This window comes from Gossypium raimondii, chromosome 5 (genome assembly GCF_025698545.1).
Source record: "Gossypium raimondii isolate GPD5lz chromosome 5, ASM2569854v1, whole genome shotgun sequence".
Lineage (NCBI taxonomy): Eukaryota > Viridiplantae > Streptophyta > Magnoliopsida > Malvales > Malvaceae > Gossypium > Gossypium raimondii.
This window is the reverse complement of record NC_068569.1, coordinates 50,691,294-50,711,260: the sequence shown is the minus strand read 5'-3', so window position 1 is coordinate 50,711,260 and position 19,967 is coordinate 50,691,294. Positions and strand designations below refer to the sequence as shown.

Genomic DNA, 19,967 nt, shown 5'->3' with positions numbered 1-19,967 from the left:
AAGACACCCACTGCTAATCGAATATCATCCTTAAGCTCTTCTTCAAATCTCTTGCACATGTTAGCTTCAGTGGACACAAATTCCCGTGCATACTTACTAAGTCTGACAAATTCGCGTTCATATTCAATCACGGACATCTTACCTTGTTTTAGCCCAAGAAACTCTTTCCTTTTTTGATCTATAAATCGGTCGATATACTTCTTCCTAACTCCTCTTGAAAGAAATCCCAAGTAACCCTCTCACCGGTAGACCATCAAACAAGGGTCTTCCACCAATGGTAGGTGAATCTCAAGAAGTGAAACAACACATTTCATACATTCTTCCTGTACAAGATAATTCTTCAAAACCCCGATGGTATTCTCAAGCCGCACTGCTTTTTCGATCATCTTTGGTAGTCCAAATTCTTCAAATTTCTTGCTTCCTAATCTTATCAATGTGGTCTCTCCTCGATAACTATACCGCAATGGGAAGCTACATAGGGAGCCTGTGAATCATGAGGGGGTGGAGATCTCACAGCCAGATTCGTACGAACGAACTCGGCAAACCAATCATTCATGGCTTGGAAGAAGGCTTCTCTAGCTCCTCCTCCCTGTCTAACTGATGTAGGCCTTTCACTAACATTAACATCTGGTGGCGCCGTCCCTTCTGCGGGAGCAGGCACATTACTCTCTACTTCATCTGTACCAGCTCATTCAGGATCCATAACTATAAAAGAAAACATTTTAAAATCGTGTGAGTCGCCACACTATCAAAAATATAAGTATGGCATGTATAGGTATACTCTTATTCATACTGCGTATTTTCGAGAACCGACTAAACCTGCTATGGTACCAACAAAATGTAACAACCCTTACCCGAGACCATTGTCGGAGTCGAGCACGAGGCATTACTTAACTTATCTTACTAATTCGGAGCATAAAGACTTGTTTTGAAAATTAATTTCGCTATTTACGACAAATCTGTCCAATCGCGCAGCAGTTACTAAATTAATTATAACTCGAGCTACAGGGCTCAAAATTTAATTCCATAAATTTTCCCTGAAACTAGACTCATATATCTTCCTACCATAAAATTTTTAGAATTTTTGGTTGAGCCAATTAGTACAGTTTATTAGTTAAAGTCTCCCCTGTTTCACCACTTAACTGTCCTGACCTCTTGCCACTAAAAATAAGTTTTCTCACTGTAGGATTTTCATATGAAGTTATTAGTTGTTTCTACAAAAAAAATACTCAATAAGGAATCTAGACATATAAACTATATCTCATAACCATTTTTTTACAATTTTTAATGATTTTCTAAACTCAAAACAGGGGACTCCAAAAACAGATCTGACCCTGTCTCACAAAAATTCACATATCTCAAAATATAAAACTCTTTTGTTAAACCGTTACTTTTACATGAAAATAGACTCAATAGGCTTTCAATCTATATATCATTCACCTTCTAACTCATTATATACTATCCTAGGTGATTTTTCAAAGTCACGTCACTGTGCTGCCTGAATTCTGTTTCTTTGCAAAATTTTACCCTTTCATAATTTCCATGCATAATTTATCACCTAAACTTTTATAACAACAAACACCTTCATACTTAACCATTTTAATAACCATTCATCACCAAATACTTACACATCATTATTTAGAAAAATCATAATTACTAACATGCAAAATAACTAAATCCCTATACATGCCATAACTCGAATATAATTTATCATAAGATACCGAGTTGTTGTGGTTGATAGTGTGGATGATCTCTGACGTCTTTAGGATCCCTGAAGCAGCTTTGCAATACTATAAGAGAAAGAAAAATAAAAGAAGTAAGCATTAAGCTTAGTAAGTTTACTAGCAAATAAATAACAACATTTAGCACAAATGATTATACTCAAATGTCAATGTCTCTAATTTACTCTTTAATCAATCTCATTCTCATTCTCCTGCTTGTTTACTTAGTTAACTCGTGATCATAACTTACTCTTCCCTTGCTGAAACATTGAGTGTCAATTGATAATATAATAAGTTCTTAACTCTTATAACTTACCTGAGCTTGCCATTTATGCTTTTAACTGAACTTTCATGAACATGATTCGTTTCTTAGCCCGTTGAGCTACATTGGAATAATAAGGATACTCGGGTCTCTTATGATAATAACATGCCAAGGCCATGTCCCAGACATGGTCTTACGGGGGACCTCTCATCTCGGTGCCAACGCCATGTCCCAGACATGGTCGTACATGGGACCTCTCTATCTAATGTCCTGACATTCGTATCCTGTATCATCCTTATGTATCAACGAGACTTTTTAATTTTAATTCTCTATCATTTCATGCTTGGATCATCATCAAATAAATTTATGAAATAAATTCATAGTTTCTGGAAAATAGCAGCATTAATAATAATGATTGAAATATTGCATTTATTTACTGTAAACTTACCTCGGTACCAAATATAGCCCAATTCACCAACTTAGTCTTCAACTTTATTCTTCCCTTTGTCTAACCTCGAGTTTCGTTCTTCTTGATCTAAAATAGAAAATTTAACTTTTTTAATACTCACATTTATCAAAGCAGCCCTCAACTCTAACTTTGTCAAAATTATGATTTTGCCCCTTAATTTTTACATAATTACATTTTTGCCCCAAGACTCGGAAATTAAACTTCATCTCATATTCTTATGTTTTATAACATGCTGAACATTTTTCTCTTCTATGGCAATATCAAATTCTCACTCTAAAATGTACTTGTGAACATTAGGTATTTTACCGATTGTGGAGTTTTACTCGTTTTTCGCTTAAAATCGACTAGCAAAAATTGTTTAACATAATTTCTAGCTTTATGTTCTACCTTAAAACATCAAAATAAACACTTTTCACCTATGGATATTTTTCCAAATATAAACCCTAGGTTAAATTATTGCTAGAATAAGCTAAATTAAGCTACCGGGATCTCAAAAACGTAAAGAACATTAAAAACGGGGCTTGGAATCACTTACTATGGAGATTGGAACCTTGAAAACCCTAAATATGGCTTCTCCCTTACTGATTTCGTTCACCATGGAGAAGATGATATTTTTGGTCATCTTTTTCCCTTTTTAATTCTTTTTATTACTAGATTACCAAATTGCCCCTAACTTAAAAATTTCCTATTTCACTTATCTCATATCCATTTTTGTCTACTAACTTAACCAATGGTCTAATTACCATATAAGGACCTCCAATTTAAAGTTTCATAACAATTGGACACCTCTAACATGTAGAACTCAACTTTTGTACTTTTTACAATTCAGTCCTTTTGACTAAATTGAGTGCCCAAACGTCGAAATTTTCGAACGAAATTTTCATGAAATCATTTTGTGAAATCGTAGACCATAAAAATATAAGAAAAATAAAATTTTCCTCATCGAATTTTTGGTTACGAAACCACTATTCCGATAACCTTAAATTTGGGCCATTACAACCACAACACATGAAAGTGGAACACTAAGGGAGTTGGCTTCCAACTTTGTTAAACTTGATCGGTTTGATGGTGGCAATTTTTGATGATGGTAGAAAAAGATGCACTTCTTATTATCAACTTTGAAGATTGCTTATGTTTTGGATACTTCAAGACCTGAAGAGAATGAAAACGAATCTGTTACTGCAACCTGGGAAAGACAAAAATGGGGCAATGCTGATTACATGTGCATGGGCCACATATTGAATGGTTTATCTAATGGTTTGTTCGACACCTACCAAAACGAGGTCACCGCTAAAAAATTATGGGACAAGTTGGAGACAAGATACATGACCAAAGATATTACAAGTAAGTAATTTCTTGTTAGTCGTTTCAATAATTATCAAATGGTTGATGGTCGTTCTGTTATGGAACAATTCTGTGATATTGAAAAGATGCTGAATCAATTCAAGCAATATGATATGAAAATGGATGAAATGATTGTTATATCCTCTATAATAGACAAACTTCCTCCATCTTAGAAGAACTTTAAAAGAAGTCTAAAACATAATAAAGAGGAAATATCTCTTGAGGCTTTGGCAAATCATCTTCGTATTGAAGAAGAATATCGAAAATAATACCAAAACCTAAATTCTAAAAATGCCAAAGTGCATATTATGGAGGAAGTACAAACTACTAAACCATTCAAGAGAAAGTTCAAACAGATTGATAGGGCACCTAAGTTCAAAAAGAAACAAAAGGGCTCATGCTATCACTTTGGAAAGCCGAGACATTTCAAGAATGAATGTCGATTTTTAAAGAAGAAATCACTTCTAAGGCTGATAATAACGAAAATTTCGTTGCAATGATATCTGAAATTAATATGGCACAAGATAATAATACATGGTGGACTGATACCGGAGCAACCAAACATGTGTGCAAAGACAAAAGCATGTTCACAAAGTTCACACAATGTGAAAATGACAATGTCTTGTACATGAGAAATTCTTCCACCGCAGCAATCAAAGGCAAAGGGTCTGTTGAACTACAATTCACTTCTTGAAAGGTTTTAACCTTAAATGATATATATTATGTACCAGAAGTTAGAAAGAATGTAGTGTCTGGAAGTCTGTTGAATAAGTTTGGTTTCAAACTTGTTTTTGAGGCAGATAAGTTTATTTTGTCTAAGGGAGAAATTTTTGTAGGGAAACGGTATATGTATGAGAGTATGTTCAAACTCAATATTATTAATAAGTATAAAAATATTATTTCTGCTTATATGGTTGTATCTTTTTGTTTATGGCATTATAGATTAGGTCATTTGAATTATAGAAAATTGAATGATATGTATAAGATAGTCATGCAAATAAACACAGAGTTTTTTATTGCAGAACATATATAGATTCAGACCTAAATCCTTAACAGAAACAAATATCAAAATCAGATAATCAGAGCATATATACAGAATCCTACCCCCATCCTCTACACACCATCTCCAACTATCCAATCACCCCATATGGAGTTTAAAACACCCACCCATCCCTACACACCATATAGTGTCTAAATGACACAACAGAATAGTATGCAGTCAAGCTGCCAGAAAATAGGCAAAATGTCGCCGTACAGAACACTTCCTCCACATATACAAATCCTACCCCGTATATAGAAACAGATATCAAATAACATATTATCATAAATAACATGCCTCGCATACTCATGTACAAAAATCATACATACTTATACAGAACAATTAGATATATATATATATATCAATTTCCTACTTAAATCAGACTATCAGAATAACAGATCACATACAATAGGGTTTAATTAGCCCTTACTGACCCTACGGAAGGCCCACAATCGATCAAAACGACCTGTGCAACCTTAGGGAAATTTTCAAAAATTTGGGTCCATATGCCCGTATGGCCTACACGCCCAAATTGATCGTGTGTGGCCCACAGGGCCTGGCCCAAAACCCACACGTCCGTGTGGCGTGCCCGTGTGGTCCACGCACCTAATTCGGCCTAACCCGTATGGCCCCTCGACTGTTACACGACCATGTGTCGCACATGGTCGGCCACATGCCCATGTAGCGTTAACAGACCCCATTTTTAGCTTTCGTCGGACCTCGATTTCTCGAGCCATCGTTACAAAATTGGTTCGTTTTTGGAGCAATTGCAATCTCGAGACCACCAAAATCTATAATTTGATTAAGGATACCAAGTCAAAAACTGAAACGATTAAAGAACTAAAATCCCCAATTCCGAAGTGTTCACCTTAGACGAAACAATGCTTCTTAACACTTTACTTGTTAAAGGATTAAATGCTTCTTGAGATCCCTCTAAGTCGTTCAACCAAAACTAACAATTAATCCAACATTCGGGTAATTAAAAACGTACTTTTCACAACAGAAATTTATGAAACGAACAACGAGATCAACAGAATAAAACGCTACTTACGAAATACCCAACAGTAGATCAATTTCCCCTCCACAATTCGTTCGAACAGCGCAGGAATAAATAACCCCAATCGAAAGAAAAAGAAAGGGGACGGAAAAAAAGATGGAGAAGAAGATAAGAAAGAAAACTTGAGAGTTTGGAAAAAAGCGTCATAATTGAACAAAAATTCCAATAGGAGAGAGAAAAAACAAAATAAAAATCAAATAATTTGATTAACATCCTACTAAATCTCAACCCCCATTATCCACTAACTAACCCACTAACTCTCATTCTAATATGAATTTACAAACAATATTACATAAGCCCACCTAATGGGGATAAGGCTAGGATAAAAAAAAACATAATTTGCCAAAAGTGAATCTTAAACCTAAAACCTTATTCACACATCCAAAACACTTAGCCATTGAAGCAAATACACATTTGTGTCAAAATTCAAAGAAACAAAATTAAGAAAATCTGGGGTTACACTATCACTGCGCGACTCTGATTTCAATGCAATCCAAACAATATTTCTAACAGAGTTACTATTCGCTAACTCGCTTTATCTCAAAAACATCACTAGCAAATCCACAACCCCCAAGTCAGAAATTCTAATGATAATTAAACACTTAAGTACAACCAAATACTTAATCAAAGCAAGGTACAATTGACATGGATCGCAATTATACCTTTATTGTTGCCAGACGCATCTCGATCCTCTCGACGCCTAGTTATATAAAGTAATATCCGACTACCTCTCTGAGCCAAAACTTGCATCCAACTAAAAGAATGTCATGAACAGTACTTGACACGATGCTCATCAGATCGAGATTTAAAACATGTTCTCACTTCAAACACATGCCCGAATGACGCCTATCGCAGATAGCACAGATCGAAACCTAACATACGCTCATAACTGCCTCAACCCGCTAAGGCCAAACCATTCTAGCTCATTTCCTAAATTGCGGATTCAAGTTAATAAGCTCAAAACTCCTCTTATTCCATACTTTATTCCTTCATTGCTCGTCTTTCTTGTTAAGTCCATCTTAATTAAGCCCATCAAGTTTCTCATTTGCTTGTTCCTTTTGCATTGTCAATCTAGGGCTTGATTTCTCCAATTCCTAATTCCCTCTTTTCACTTTCTCTCTACCCGTTGAAACCATGATAGCGGCCAATTGCTACTTATCCCAATTTAGAGTTTAATTTAACACAGATATGTAAAAGTCCTTGACAAGGAAAAAAAATTCTACAAACACAAACCCTAGTAAACGTTACCTATAAGTCTTCATAATTTTACATGCCACTCAATAGAGGACTTATATTAGTTGAGGTCAGTTACGTAGGTAAACATATTCCAACCATGGCAGCTCCTGATGTAGTGTCTGGAACCACATATTTTAATATTTGGCAATTTATCATCGAAAGTGTTCTCAATTTTGAATAAACAGATTATAGAGGTGGTGAACTGGGAACAAATAGTATCTTCTTTGTCTTCAATCTCAAGCATTTTCAGTGTTTAGATTCTGTAACGCCTGGGGTAAAAGTATGTTCTTTAGCCGGTTTTGAAATCAAAATCCTCTCCATCAAGCTTATGAATTTGCGTACATGCTTAATGTACTTGGGAAAAGTTTCCAGGTTGCAACGGTCACCGCCCTTCACCCATAAAGGATCATATTTTTCCTTTGAAAGTCCCCATAATCTCTTCCCATGAAACCAATCATATCATCATTTGTCCCCTGCAAAGGGTTTGTCAAACAAGTGAGAGCAGTCAGTGACAATTGAAGTTTATTGCTAAACTTGAAAAGAAAGTATTTATCCCTTCACCCATAAAGGATCATATTTTTCCTTTGAGGAATGACAGTGATCACAATCGCACATCCTATTTGAACAGTTTGAATGTGGACAAAGTATTTGTTCTCAATCAAGGTACCCTGGTTGAGGAAGGTAACCCAAATACTCTTCTGCAAGTCGAGTCCCCCATGTTTTCAAGCTTTGCTAAAGCTACTGCAATGTAATAGATGTTTGATCTCCGCTCAGGTCAAATGCAAAATCTAGCTAAAATTGGCTCCCTTTAGAGACTTCAAAACTTCTTTGGAAGCCAGTTTCTTGGCCATCTTCTTATCACAAGCTGTGGATGTGTGCTTGAATACCTTCCCATTTGCTTCAACCTCTATCGTAATAGAAGAAATGCCGTCCTCATGTGAAACAATGGGTTTTCTTAGTTCATAATGCTCCTTTTGACAGAGCTCATATAGCTCTTTGACAGGGTGAACCGTCATAGTCTCTGGAGTAATCATGGGCTCCAACAGTGGCCTTATACTCTGGAATACGATTTCCTTCTTGTATCCTGAATCAACAAAAATAGCTCCAGCAAGTGACTCCATCACGTCACCGAGTACCTGTCATAATTAGATCATTTAAGAAACATTCACAACAATGATTTATGCTCTAAGCGAGAGCAATGGTGATAAAAATAATGCTTTTAAGAACCCAAAACTCTGATAAGCAAGCATTGCTATATAAATAATCAAGTCAAGAGTGGTAATCGTAATCTAATGCAAACCTTGGGGAAAGATTTTTCAGATTCCCAGCCGAAAGTGTATTCCAACGATAATTCCTGAAAACTTTCAACGGTTTCTTTTATATCCTTGTAAAGCTTCTGTGAACTTTGGAGAATGTGCTTATGAAATCCAGCCTTTACAGCTGATAATGCGTAGCAATTGTTGTTAACAGATGCTGACCTAAGATCCGTTAATAATCCTGGCGTGATCCCAGGATATTTATTATATAAATGCAGAGTAATAAGATAATCTAAAACGGAGTCCCCTAGAAATTCCAGCCGCTGCAAGGAAAAAGTATTAATTATGGTCAATCTAAACTTGAAAGAGAAAACGGAACCAACTACCTATAATTATAAGACATTAAGATACAGATAATGAAAAAAAAATTGCACCATTAATGTGTCGTTCGTATGGCAGATTATCACCTGATAACAACCTGGAATTTCAGCAAGCATATAAGAACCATGGGTTAATGCTTCCACCAACAAAGAAGGGTCTTGGAATGAATAGTGTAGAAGGGACTCAAAGTGCTGGACATTAACAAACTTCTCGGCCCGCACTTTAAAATGTCTTTCATATGGTATATTTGTGAAATCAATACTTATACCGATCCAATCCAAAAATAGTAATCCAGCTGCTTCGCCTCCCGTGCTAAGGTATGCGCCAATAAGTGCCTCAACAACATCAGCAACCTTCTTACACTTTACCTTTCTTCTCCCTCTAACATATATTTTTTTTGCATTACACAGTGTTTCCTCATTTAATGAGTAATTTCCACAATTATAACCAGGAATCATCCAATCTTTGGGATCAAAAGGCTCATCACGGATAAACCCCTGCAGTTTCCAAAGCATGTTAAAGAGAGAACTGACTATATAACAACACAATCGGATAAATTAAATAAATATCTAGAAGACAACTAACCGGAAGTTTCTTGTCACATCCTAGCATGGACAGAGCTGTATTTGAAATAATTTTGTCCTTCCTAATACTAAGAAGGCCCTCATGATGATTTTGATATTTTTTGAAAAGCTGTTGACAAACAGCATACTTCAAAAAAGAGTCACCAAGAGTCTCTAGTGATTCCAAATGAAAGTTTTCTAGGCACTTTTTGGTTGTAATTGCCTCCAAAACCTACCAAGCATAGTTGAGCCAAGTCAAACACAACATATAAAATGCAACACTTAACAGTACATATCACAAGGATGTAATACATACTGTTTGTTTTCTCAATAATACTTCAGCAGATAATTTTAAGATGTAATACATATTTCTGTAAAGCATAGGTGGCTCTGAAAAGAGGAATTCAAAAGTATGCTAGCTCACCTTCATGGTTGGAATCGCAATATTTTGCACGCAATGATCCAAATGCATCTTTTTCAAGCTGGTAGCAAGGAGCAAAGACTCGAGTCGATGCATGATTGACGGAAGAAATGTGAATGAATAAAATGTGCTAACCGATATGGGAGACATTACTACACAACAAAGCTCAGGAGGCAATTCTACCAATGCATTACTTGATTCTGCAACATAAATAAAAAAAATTAATATTAAAATAAACTGAACCGGTATGAACACTTGGACAAAACCGATTTTGTACCAGATATTACGAAAATCTTAGTTTCTCTACAAAAAATCTTCCAATATGAAAATTGTTCTTAACAGTTGAATTCAATTGCAAAGATCATCTAAAGCTATCCTTACTAATCTCTAAAAGGCAAGATGATAAGAGACAACATGCCTTTCTCTTTTTGTTTTCTGAACCTTTGAATGTGATTTTGCACGGGGAAAATATGTCGCCCTGCAAGGAAAGAGACTTGACCATAACAGAAATTGATACCGTGGCTGTAATGTCACATGAGAATAGAGTTAATAACCAGAAACATAAGCATCACATATTCACATTAATTCTTTGGAAAATTACTAAAGAAATGCTTACCGTTGTTCATAATACTCCTTGTAAGTCATTAAGCGTCCATCACTCAACCTCAAAAGTGAATTTGCATTTATATTAGTTAAAAGACCACTGATAATATAAGCATGACCATTATGAGGAGTAGAGACCAACGAATTTTGGACCATGCAAGTGCACACCAGACCGCTTTTGGTCTGTATCATACCAGCATTGCAGTTCACATGATTCTTCCAGGCCTTTTCATAAGAAAATGTGACAGAAGTAACTGACAACCAATCAATCAGAGGACTCTGGCCCACATAATTTGATGGGAGGAGTAGATAATCAATTTCGGAATTATTCCCAAAGGTATGGTCACATAACACCTCTGCAAACTTTTCGGCTTTACGATCCATAAGTACTTGAAAAACTGCAAGCTGAAACCTTCTACATAAGATAACCTACCAAAATGGAAAAAGCGCACAGAGGGTAAAATGTTAAAACATGAACGCATTACAATATATTTTCTATTCTTATCACCCTAGAACAATAATAAAATTTAAAATATACATAGTACCTGGTCAGAATTAAGACGTATTAGTCCAATATATTTCATGTTAACTGTTAATGTGCCCCTGTCAACTTCTAACTCAATATTCACACTTTTTTCATCCATGTCAAACTGATTCCTGACAAGAAGCATGATGTTATGAACAGGAACCTCATAATCAAAGTTCTGCTTCAACTCCATTAAATAGCAGTAGTACTTTGTCATGGAGTCCAGTGAACCCTTATTCACTAGTTCAGGTGGAAAGAAAATAGGTTGATCATCATTATAGGGCTCCTTTTCTACAAATCAAATAATTAAATAAAATAAAGGAAAATCAGATACTTCTTCTAACGACTTTAAATATCTTGAAATTACATACATTAATTATTGGATAAAAAAGGTAATAAAGACGTGCATTATTATTACCAAATTCTTCCACATCATTTTCTTCAAAAACAATATCAGGAACAAGATTGTCTGTTAAAGCACCAATTTGATGGAGTTTCTTGCATGCTTCAAAGCATGCTATTTTCTTTAGGTTTTTTATATTACCCTGAACACAAACAGTTTGTATAGGGCAACTCTTGGGTAGGAGGAGGGTGCAAAGCCCCATTTGCTTGTCAATAACACACCTCGGAATAGGTTTAAAATACCTAGAGAGAACAAACAAATACAAGAAAGAAGTAAAAACTATTAAGCCATGAATAAGGCCCTAACTAAATAAAAAGGAAGAAATAAGTCATTAAATATTAACAGAATGTGCAACAACCAATATTAATAATCACTAACCCATCTGCAGGGAGACGTGAGCAATAGAAGTACATTAGACCAACGCTAGAACTAAGAGTCATACATGCCCCTGTACTCGCGACTTGGTAAAACTCTTCATCATCTAAGCCCTTACTAAGAGGAGAACAAGGATTGGATGCATGGCGTAAAGATTCCTTTCTCATTACATCTCCACTAGTAAGATAGTTCTTCAGTCGAGAATGTGTAGAAAAGTCCCCACTACAATAATCAAACCAGAGCGTTGTTAAGGCCCTCAAAAGTATAAAATCAAGCAAATTAATAGGATTCCAAATGCTTTTTACCAAATGTGAGTACATAATACTTTTGAAGGTGTTTTAATGGTAACCTTATATATAAAAAGAAAAAGGAAAAAAAGTCATCCATGGCAGCACTAGTACTAAAGATCTTTAAAACTTGAGAAATGATATTTGGCAAGGATTAGAAATATAAATTATTACCTCTTCAGCATTAATAGATAATCTGAGTTCTGCATTCTAGCACGTCCTCGAGACTGTATGAAACTACAAATTGTTGGTGAAGGATCAAATCTGATAATTAGGTTGCATGATTGAACATCCAAGCCTTCTTCAAGAATTGAAGTTGCAACGATTATGTTAACCTGCAGGAATGGAAAACCATCATTCGAATGCAGTGGATAACTGATATATTATTTATCTATTGTACGTGACATACCATGCCTTTGCGGAATTCTTCTACAATTTCGTTTTGTTTTTTCCTTGTCTGATTCTGCAATCCAGAGTTATTTCCCGCAATGTAATTAGTCTTCCAATTACTGTACCTGGGAAGTAATTCACTAAATAGCGATTGAAGCACAACTGCTGTTATAACCCTCTCAACAAAAATTATACATCTTATGTCCTTCAACACCCTGCATTATTGCACATAACAAAATGTCACAAATGATGAAAAGAAAAAATAAGGGAGATGGAATGAAGAGGTTTGTGGATCAATTTTGTCAAATTCATTCCTTAAAATCCTCTATACATCTGTATTGATGGCCTCATTGCCTATAGTTATTTATGCTTAACAACCAGAGTGAAAAAAACACATCAAACCATTCTTTAATCTTTGTTGTATTAAATATATTAATTAAATATATTAATGAAGCTGACTATCGTCCCAAAATAAACTTTAAATAATCGGAAAGCAGAAAGATAACTTTCAAAGGAGGCAATACTATATTAGCACTTGGTAAACTGATAGAACACCGCATAAAACTATTATCAGTAATAACCATGCTACCTGTATTCAAATAGAGATTCAATAAGGCATAAAACTTTTGTGGTAAGAAACCCAGCAGCCACACTGCCTTTAACATCATTAGCTATGGTCCAATCCAGACCTATTTGGGGGAACATAAAAACGGAAGATATTTAAGAAAAATGATAAACACAACATATTATTAACTCACCCTTAGAGGAAAATACAAGTACCAGATGGCATGCATGTTTCAATTGCATGAAAAGCATCCACACTGTAGCTCCTAATAATTTTCTCGCCAAAGACATCCAAATTCCCCCACATAAGATGCTCACTTTCATAACATGAAAAGCACTCTGCAGCCTATTACAAATGAACAGACTTGATGATATACATATATTGCACTTTGGAAAAAATATTTGGCTAAAAAGGTACCTTTAAAGCCAACCAAACACCAAGCTCATGTAGACAATGTATTAAAGCTGAATGTATCTTTGATAGTTTCTTTCTTGTAGATTCTGCTGCAGAAGCTTCAAGATCCAAATTATCCAACGAACATTCATGCTAAAAATCAGGGCATCTATTGTCAATACTCAGTATCCTACTAGGAAACGAAAAATGCATATTGAAGTATGAACAAAAGAATCACATTCACACCTTCAAATTTCAACTAACACCCAGTAGGATAGATAATAATCCATGAGAACACTATTTTCACTCCTCTTTGCATCCCAAGTACTAAATTAGTACTATGGATACAAAATTGTAATGCTAAGTGCAAGTTGTATTAACTATGAATACAGCAGCCAAAATAAAATCCAAATTTAGTAACTAGTAAAAAGTCACTCGTAGAAGAGAGGAAATTTCTCACATTAAACTGGCTACATAGCAAAAGATTTCAACAATGAATTCGCACCTTTACTTTCAAAACAGTCAATTCCTCTACCAAGTGTGCATATAGAACATTTGGAATTTCCATATGTTGGTAAAACTTGAACTTTGGAGTAGAAAATGGAACAAACTGAGCAAGCACTGATTCACTTTCACATGTATACACCTTCAATAGAGGAAAACATACCATGTAAATATTGAAATGTCATCTTCCATGAATGACACACTTATGTCTCAAAAGATTAAATCATCAACAGAAGCATTAAATCTGTGATGAACAGAAAAAAAAAAAAAAAAGGACCTTTGAGTTCATAATCGTCTCCAATTCATGGATCTTCTGCCAATAGCTATCAGCAGAGTTTGCCCCTAAGGTAATAGAGAGGGAAAAAAGTTCAAATACTATTTAAAAAAAAAAGGAACACATATAACCAATAACTAAACTAAAAGCTTGAAAATATCACCTTTTGAATTTATAGGAGAAGCAGTCATCCCAAAAATCCTAGGAAGATTAGATGCACCAGCTTCTAAATGGCGATGATAGAATTCCTATAACGAAAAGAAATCGTTGAGCAATATGACAACATAAAAATCATGTCTGGCTATAGCTATGAAGAAGTAAAACACACTTAAGGTAAAAGATAGAAAACAACATTTTGACAGCTCTATAAGTATGAGCCGTCAATGTATACAATTTAATTAAACATATTTAAATGCACAGCTTTCCACATTTTACCATACATATAAATTTTGTGGAGAACTATCATAAGATCAATAAGATAAAACATACAATAAAGCATTCATATATATATGATGAGAATCATGATGATGCTTATGGTAAACAAAATTAAAATCTAATGAAAGATGAATAGAAAGACAACTAACTCTCATAATAGAGGCATAAGGGTGATTTCCTCGGGCATGGTGGCATTCATCAATTATCAAAACCTTTATCATGTTTATCTTGAAGAAGCTATGCCTCAATCCATCAAGTAAAATCTGAGGTGTCATCACAAGCACCTGTCAATGAGAAATACATGTTATTGCTAACCGCATGTACCATATCCAAGAAAGAAGAAAAACGGACAGTTACTTAGAAACAGAAAACATTATGTAAAGCAAATTAAAGAAAATGTCAGTGAAGTAGCCAGTACATCACACATCACATAGCACATAAATAATCAACATGATGAATAAAAGAAAGTACCATATCTAAGAATGAAGAAAAATGGACAGTTACTTAGAAACTGAAAACATTATGTAAAACATATTAAAGAAAATGTCAGTGAAGTAGCCAGTACATCACACATCACATAGCACATACATAATCAACATGATGAATAAAAGAAAGTATTTGCTCTGAATCACCACCATATCAACTAAATGATACATATATAGAAAACCCCACCTCATATTTATCTAGTTCTTGCTTCCACTTCTCCCCGTCCCAAAAGTCGACCTGCATATCTCCCCAATACTTTCCAACATTCAAGTCCGTATGCATTTCCACAGCATCAGCTTGCTAATCATTATGTAAATCAGAAGAGATACAACAAATCAAGAACTTTTTCTAAAAACAACATTGATAATGGCATGAATTGGAAAGAAAGATATGTTATTTGACACACTTGTTTAACCAGGACAACTTTGGGAACCAAGAAGACAGCAAAAAAAGGTGAGGGCTTGCGAATAAGATGGGCATAGCTGCGGAGAAGCATGATGGCGATCATTGTCTTGCCAGATCCAGTTTCCAAGTAAGTTATTGTGTTTTGCTTGATAGCTTTCTCTAATGCTTCAAGCTGATAGCTGTTGCATAAACAAACAAAAGCAGAAAACATCGCAACTTCTTACATTAGCTTTTGACATGGTAGATAAAAAAAATGAAGTAACTTTATCCCATATCATCAGCTAAGCTATGGAAAGAAAAATGAGAAGGAACCTCAACCACCTTCTGGCAAAAGGGAGAGGATCAGCAGGGTGTAGTTGAGAAATGTCCTTCTCCATGTCAACTGGCTCCATGGCTCACAAAGTTATGTTACTTCTCTGCCTGTATAAGTAAACACATTACAATAACAAAGAATCCCAACCATTCTGGGTTACACATGACATTCTTTAACGTTCTACTGTTTTTAGTATTCTCTGACACTTTTTTTTAAAAAAATTAGCTGACATAAATATAAAATCAGAGAAACCCTTTCTCCCAACTCACCGCCAAGAACCCAAAAACATATCATCAAGGAAATCCAACTTATATGTCTCTGGTAAAGGAGTACTACTGAAAAATGGCTATGAGGAAATGAAGGTGTAAAATGTTGGATGATCTCTTTGTCGTTGCTTTTGTAATGATACTTTTCTCAAACAGAGAGGGAGAAGAGAATGCCTGACTAATGAGAAGTTCTGATAGCTGCTTCTTTCCCAAGGAGGTGACAATTTTCAAATATATTTTTTTAATAATATTTTTAATAAGTAATTTTAAAATTACTTTTTTGAAAAAGAATTTGAGGTTGGGTATTTTATTAAAATAATACAAAAAAATTAAAAAAATCAAAATAGTACACTTTTTTTTATTTACCAAAATAAAACAGTTAAAAAATAAAAAAAGCAAAAATATGGGCTTGCCACATGCGGCATCAAAGGTGCCTGTGATAGAGGCAGCATCAATATATTCGTATTTCAGCTCTTTATTCGTATTTTTTTTGAATTTTATTACTTTAAAAAATATATTATTTTCTAATTTTATTATTTTACATTATTTTAGTACATTATATTTGAAATGTATTCATTTAGTGTGTTTTTTAAATAAATTTGAAGAAAACCCTAATTTTGGCCATTTGTTCGTATTTTTTCTCGATTTTATTACTTTCAATAAAAATATATTATTTTCGTATTTATTATTTTACATTATTTTAGTACATTATGTTTGAAATGTATTAATTTACTATTTTTTAAATAAATTTTAAAAAAACCTTATTTCGCCTTTTGTTCAGTATTTTTCCCAATTTTATTACTTTAAACAAATATACTATTTTCTAATTTTATTATTTTATATTATTTTAGTACATTATGTTTGAAATGTATTCATTTAGTGTGTTTTAAAATAAAATAAAAATCCTTATTTCAAACCCTTATTTTATTACTTTTAATAAAAAACACACTAAATGAATACATTTCAAATATAATGTACTAAAATAATGTAAAATAATAAAATTAGAAAATAGTATATTTTTTAAAGTAATAAAATTCGAGGAAAAAAATACGAATAAAAGGCTGAAATACGAACATGTTGGTGCTGCCTCTGCCACATGCACCTTTACTTTTTTTTATTTTTTTAACTGTTTTTTTTTGTAACATTTTAGTAAATAAAAAAAGTATACTATTTTAGTATTTATTTTATTTTATTATTTTAGTAAAATACCCATTTGAGGTTACTTAATATTGAAGTACCTAATTAAATATTTGTTTTTATTTATAAGATAGTAAAGGTTACTTAATATTGAAGTACCTAATTAAATATTTGTTTTTATTTATAAGATATTATATTTTAACCTTTAAAAATGTATTTTTATTGATTATTAATATCCAATTATAAACTAATATATTAAGATTATTTTTGGTATTTCTTTAGCTACAATTTCCATGAAAATATTTTTTAATTATTATTTATCCAAATGTTTTTTATTAATTAGTGAGATATTTTAACGTTAATTTATAATGTTATTTTTCAAGAAAACTCTTAATTAATTAATCTTACATTAATTATTATTATACGTTTTTTTTTGTTATTATCACATAATAAAAGATAATTTGATATCCATACGTTAAGAATTTTCATTCATAAAAGGGTGAAGGGCAGAAGACACCCTTTTCACATGCAAATGAGTAACCATGCAAAATGTAGGATTCTTTGGAGTTTAATACATCTATTTATACTATGCAAATTTATTGACTTTTAGTAACGCTAATAAGGAGGAGGTGGAATTTTATTTATATATTTTATGATAGTAAAAATATGATTTTACCATTTTAATAGTTTATATATTTATAATTTTTAAAAGACTAAATCAAAATTCTATCCTTCTGGAGGGGTGAAGTACAATTTCACCACTACTAATTTAAAATTTTATAAATTATAAAATGTTTAAATAAAAAAAAATTCCACTTTAGGGGGGGTTGGGACCCCTACTAGCCACCTCTAACTCCACCACTGGCTAATAAATCTATTTATACAACCAAATTTTACTTTTGACTTATTAGGAAGGCTAAGAGCCAAGAACTTTTTTGAGGCGGGAATTAAATTGTATATTTTTATAATCTATATATTTATAATTTTTAAATGATTAAATTAATTTTTATTATTTTTTGAGGGCTAAAGTATAATTTTATCATTATTAATTTAAAATTTTATAAATTATAAATTGCTTAAATGAAAATTTTTCTATTTTAAGCTTGCAGTGCCCTGACTCCACCACAGACTAATGCATCTATTTATACTACTAAATTTTGTTTTTAATTGGTATAGAATTGTAAAATTAAATATGTGATAATTAATTTAAAATAATATGTGTAATTTAATATCGATACAAAGTCTAATTATATAATTGATTCGGTTAATACTAGTGCTTGTTTAATGTGATGATAAAATAAAATAAAAGTTAATTATCGTATTAATAAATAGTTAATTAATATTAACTTTGTTCTTGTCATACAATAATACAGTGTTGACTATCTTGATAAACATTTCAATGCAAAACTTGAACTCAACGCAAATAATATAATTAAGCTTGAAATCGAGTATGGAAATTGGAATTAAACACAATTAAATTTATTGTTATTTCAAATTAACTTGAATTTTCAAAGTTAATACATGATGTATCTTAATTCGAAATTCGGATCGGATTCAAGTTCAAACTTTATATTAACTCGATTACACTAAAATACTTTAATAGGGTGGGAGATAGAGGTGATCATGGGCCGAGCCGGGTTGGGCCCAAATAAAATTTTAGGCCCATTTTCTAGGCCTTGGCCCGGCCCAAAATATGGGCCTAAAATTAGTCCAAGCTCATCCCGAAAGGAAATTGGTAAGCCCGAGCCCGGCCCAACCCATATTAAATTTTACAACACCAAAATAGCATCAAAAACCTGCAAAAATATATATTTGATTAAAAACAAAAAATATATATTTAATATATAATTTGGGTCGGGCCTGGGCCAAAAAAGTTTTACTCAGGGCCCGACCTGTTTTCTAAACGGGCCTCTTTTTTTGCCCAAACTCATATTTCGGGCCTATATTTTTACCTGAACCCTCCCATTTTTCAGGCGGACCGTCGGGCCAAACCGAATAGCCCAACCCATAATCACCTCTAGTGGGAGAGAAATCTTGATATTGTTACTAAATCTAGCTTAATTCAAAAACAATTTACATATATTCCAACAATAACACATAAACTCAAATAAATCAACATATTGATGCATGGACTTACATAATAAATAAATTAATTATAATATCAAGAGTTATAAAAATCTGTCTAAATTTCAATCTAATAATTTGTAAATTTATATAATTTAATGTGTAAATGGTAATATTAATTATAATTATAAAATAATCAATACGCCTTTCATTAATAATAGTGTAAATTAAAATTTATATATAGAGGTATAGATTTATTGTATTTAAATTAAAAGATACGTTTAATTAATTCATATTTTTTATATATAAAATATTTACACATAACCAATTGTAGACTTTAAGTGCACGGTATTGGAATCACTACCATTTATTTGCAAATTTGAAATAGGCTTAAATTTATTTCAAATCGGCCGTACTTAAGGGTATTTTTATCCCAGATTGATCCCCGTATTTTTCTCTAACGTCGTTTGTCTTTCAATGATGTGGCAACGCTAGTCAATTGCACGGCACCACGTGAATTGCTTTTACATTTTCTAAAAAATACAAAAGTTAAACTAAAGTTGATTTTCTTTGTTTCACTTATTTTACATTTTCTCATAAATTTCTTTCAACACATCGTTTGATTTTGATTCATTTGGGTATGCCTTGTTTTCTTCTTTCTTCTCTACTTCACCAGCCTTTCATTCTTGCAAATAAATTGAACCAACCTATAAACACAAGGGAAAAAAATACATATTTGATTGTGATTGTCCATAAATTTTGAAGTTGGGTTATTTGTATGGGTTGATTTCG

At 33.1% G+C, this 19,967-nt stretch overlaps 1 protein-coding gene across 2 annotated transcripts; it reads right to left on the bottom strand.

The window, feature by feature from the left end:
- Positions 1-7,047: 7,047 nt before the first annotated feature.
- On the bottom strand, positions 7,048-16,167 carry LOC105766407 (endoribonuclease Dicer homolog 2). 2 transcript variants are annotated; one of them, XR_001125223.2, is made up of 24 exons: positions 15,978-16,167; positions 15,717-15,815; positions 15,397-15,574; positions 15,177-15,290; positions 14,654-14,788; positions 14,233-14,317; positions 14,073-14,137; positions 13,797-13,937; positions 13,316-13,444; positions 13,114-13,243; positions 12,923-13,022; positions 12,353-12,548; positions 12,118-12,278; positions 11,660-11,878; positions 11,297-11,523; positions 10,898-11,169; positions 10,366-10,781; positions 10,168-10,271; positions 9,753-9,949; positions 9,351-9,560; positions 8,852-9,262; positions 8,429-8,707; positions 7,796-8,264; positions 7,048-7,601 (listed from the first exon to the last, which is right to left on the bottom strand). XR_001125223.2 is itself a non-coding variant. In XM_012585865.2 (23 exons), exons 2-23 carry the CDS (start codon positions 15,785-15,787, stop codon positions 7,917-7,919), a joined length of 4,188 nt encoding a protein of 1,395 aa, XP_012441319.1. In that variant the 5' UTR covers positions 15,788-15,815; positions 15,978-16,167; the 3' UTR covers positions 7,048-7,916. The 2 variants fall into 2 exon arrangements, 1 of the variants encoding a protein (XP_012441319.1); XM_012585865.2 differs by having other exon boundaries at positions 7,048-8,264.
- Between the last annotated feature and the right edge of the window lie 3,800 nt (positions 16,168-19,967).

What these genes read in the sequence shown, in the direction of transcription:
- LOC105766407 (XM_012585865.2), bottom strand. Translation starts at nt 15,787, where the DNA reads ATGGAGCCAGTTGACATGGAGAAGGACATTTCTCAACTACACCCTGCT. An exon ending in TGACTGTTTTGAAAGTAAAG is followed by an intron (nt 13,445 to 13,796) that starts GTGCGAATTCAT and finishes CCTGATTTTTAG; the next exon opens with CATGAATGTTCGTTGGATAA. An exon ending in TACGTCTTAATTCTGACCAG is followed by an intron (nt 10,782 to 10,897) that starts GTACTATGTATA and finishes CCATTTTGGTAG; the next exon opens with GTTATCTTATGTAGAAGGTT.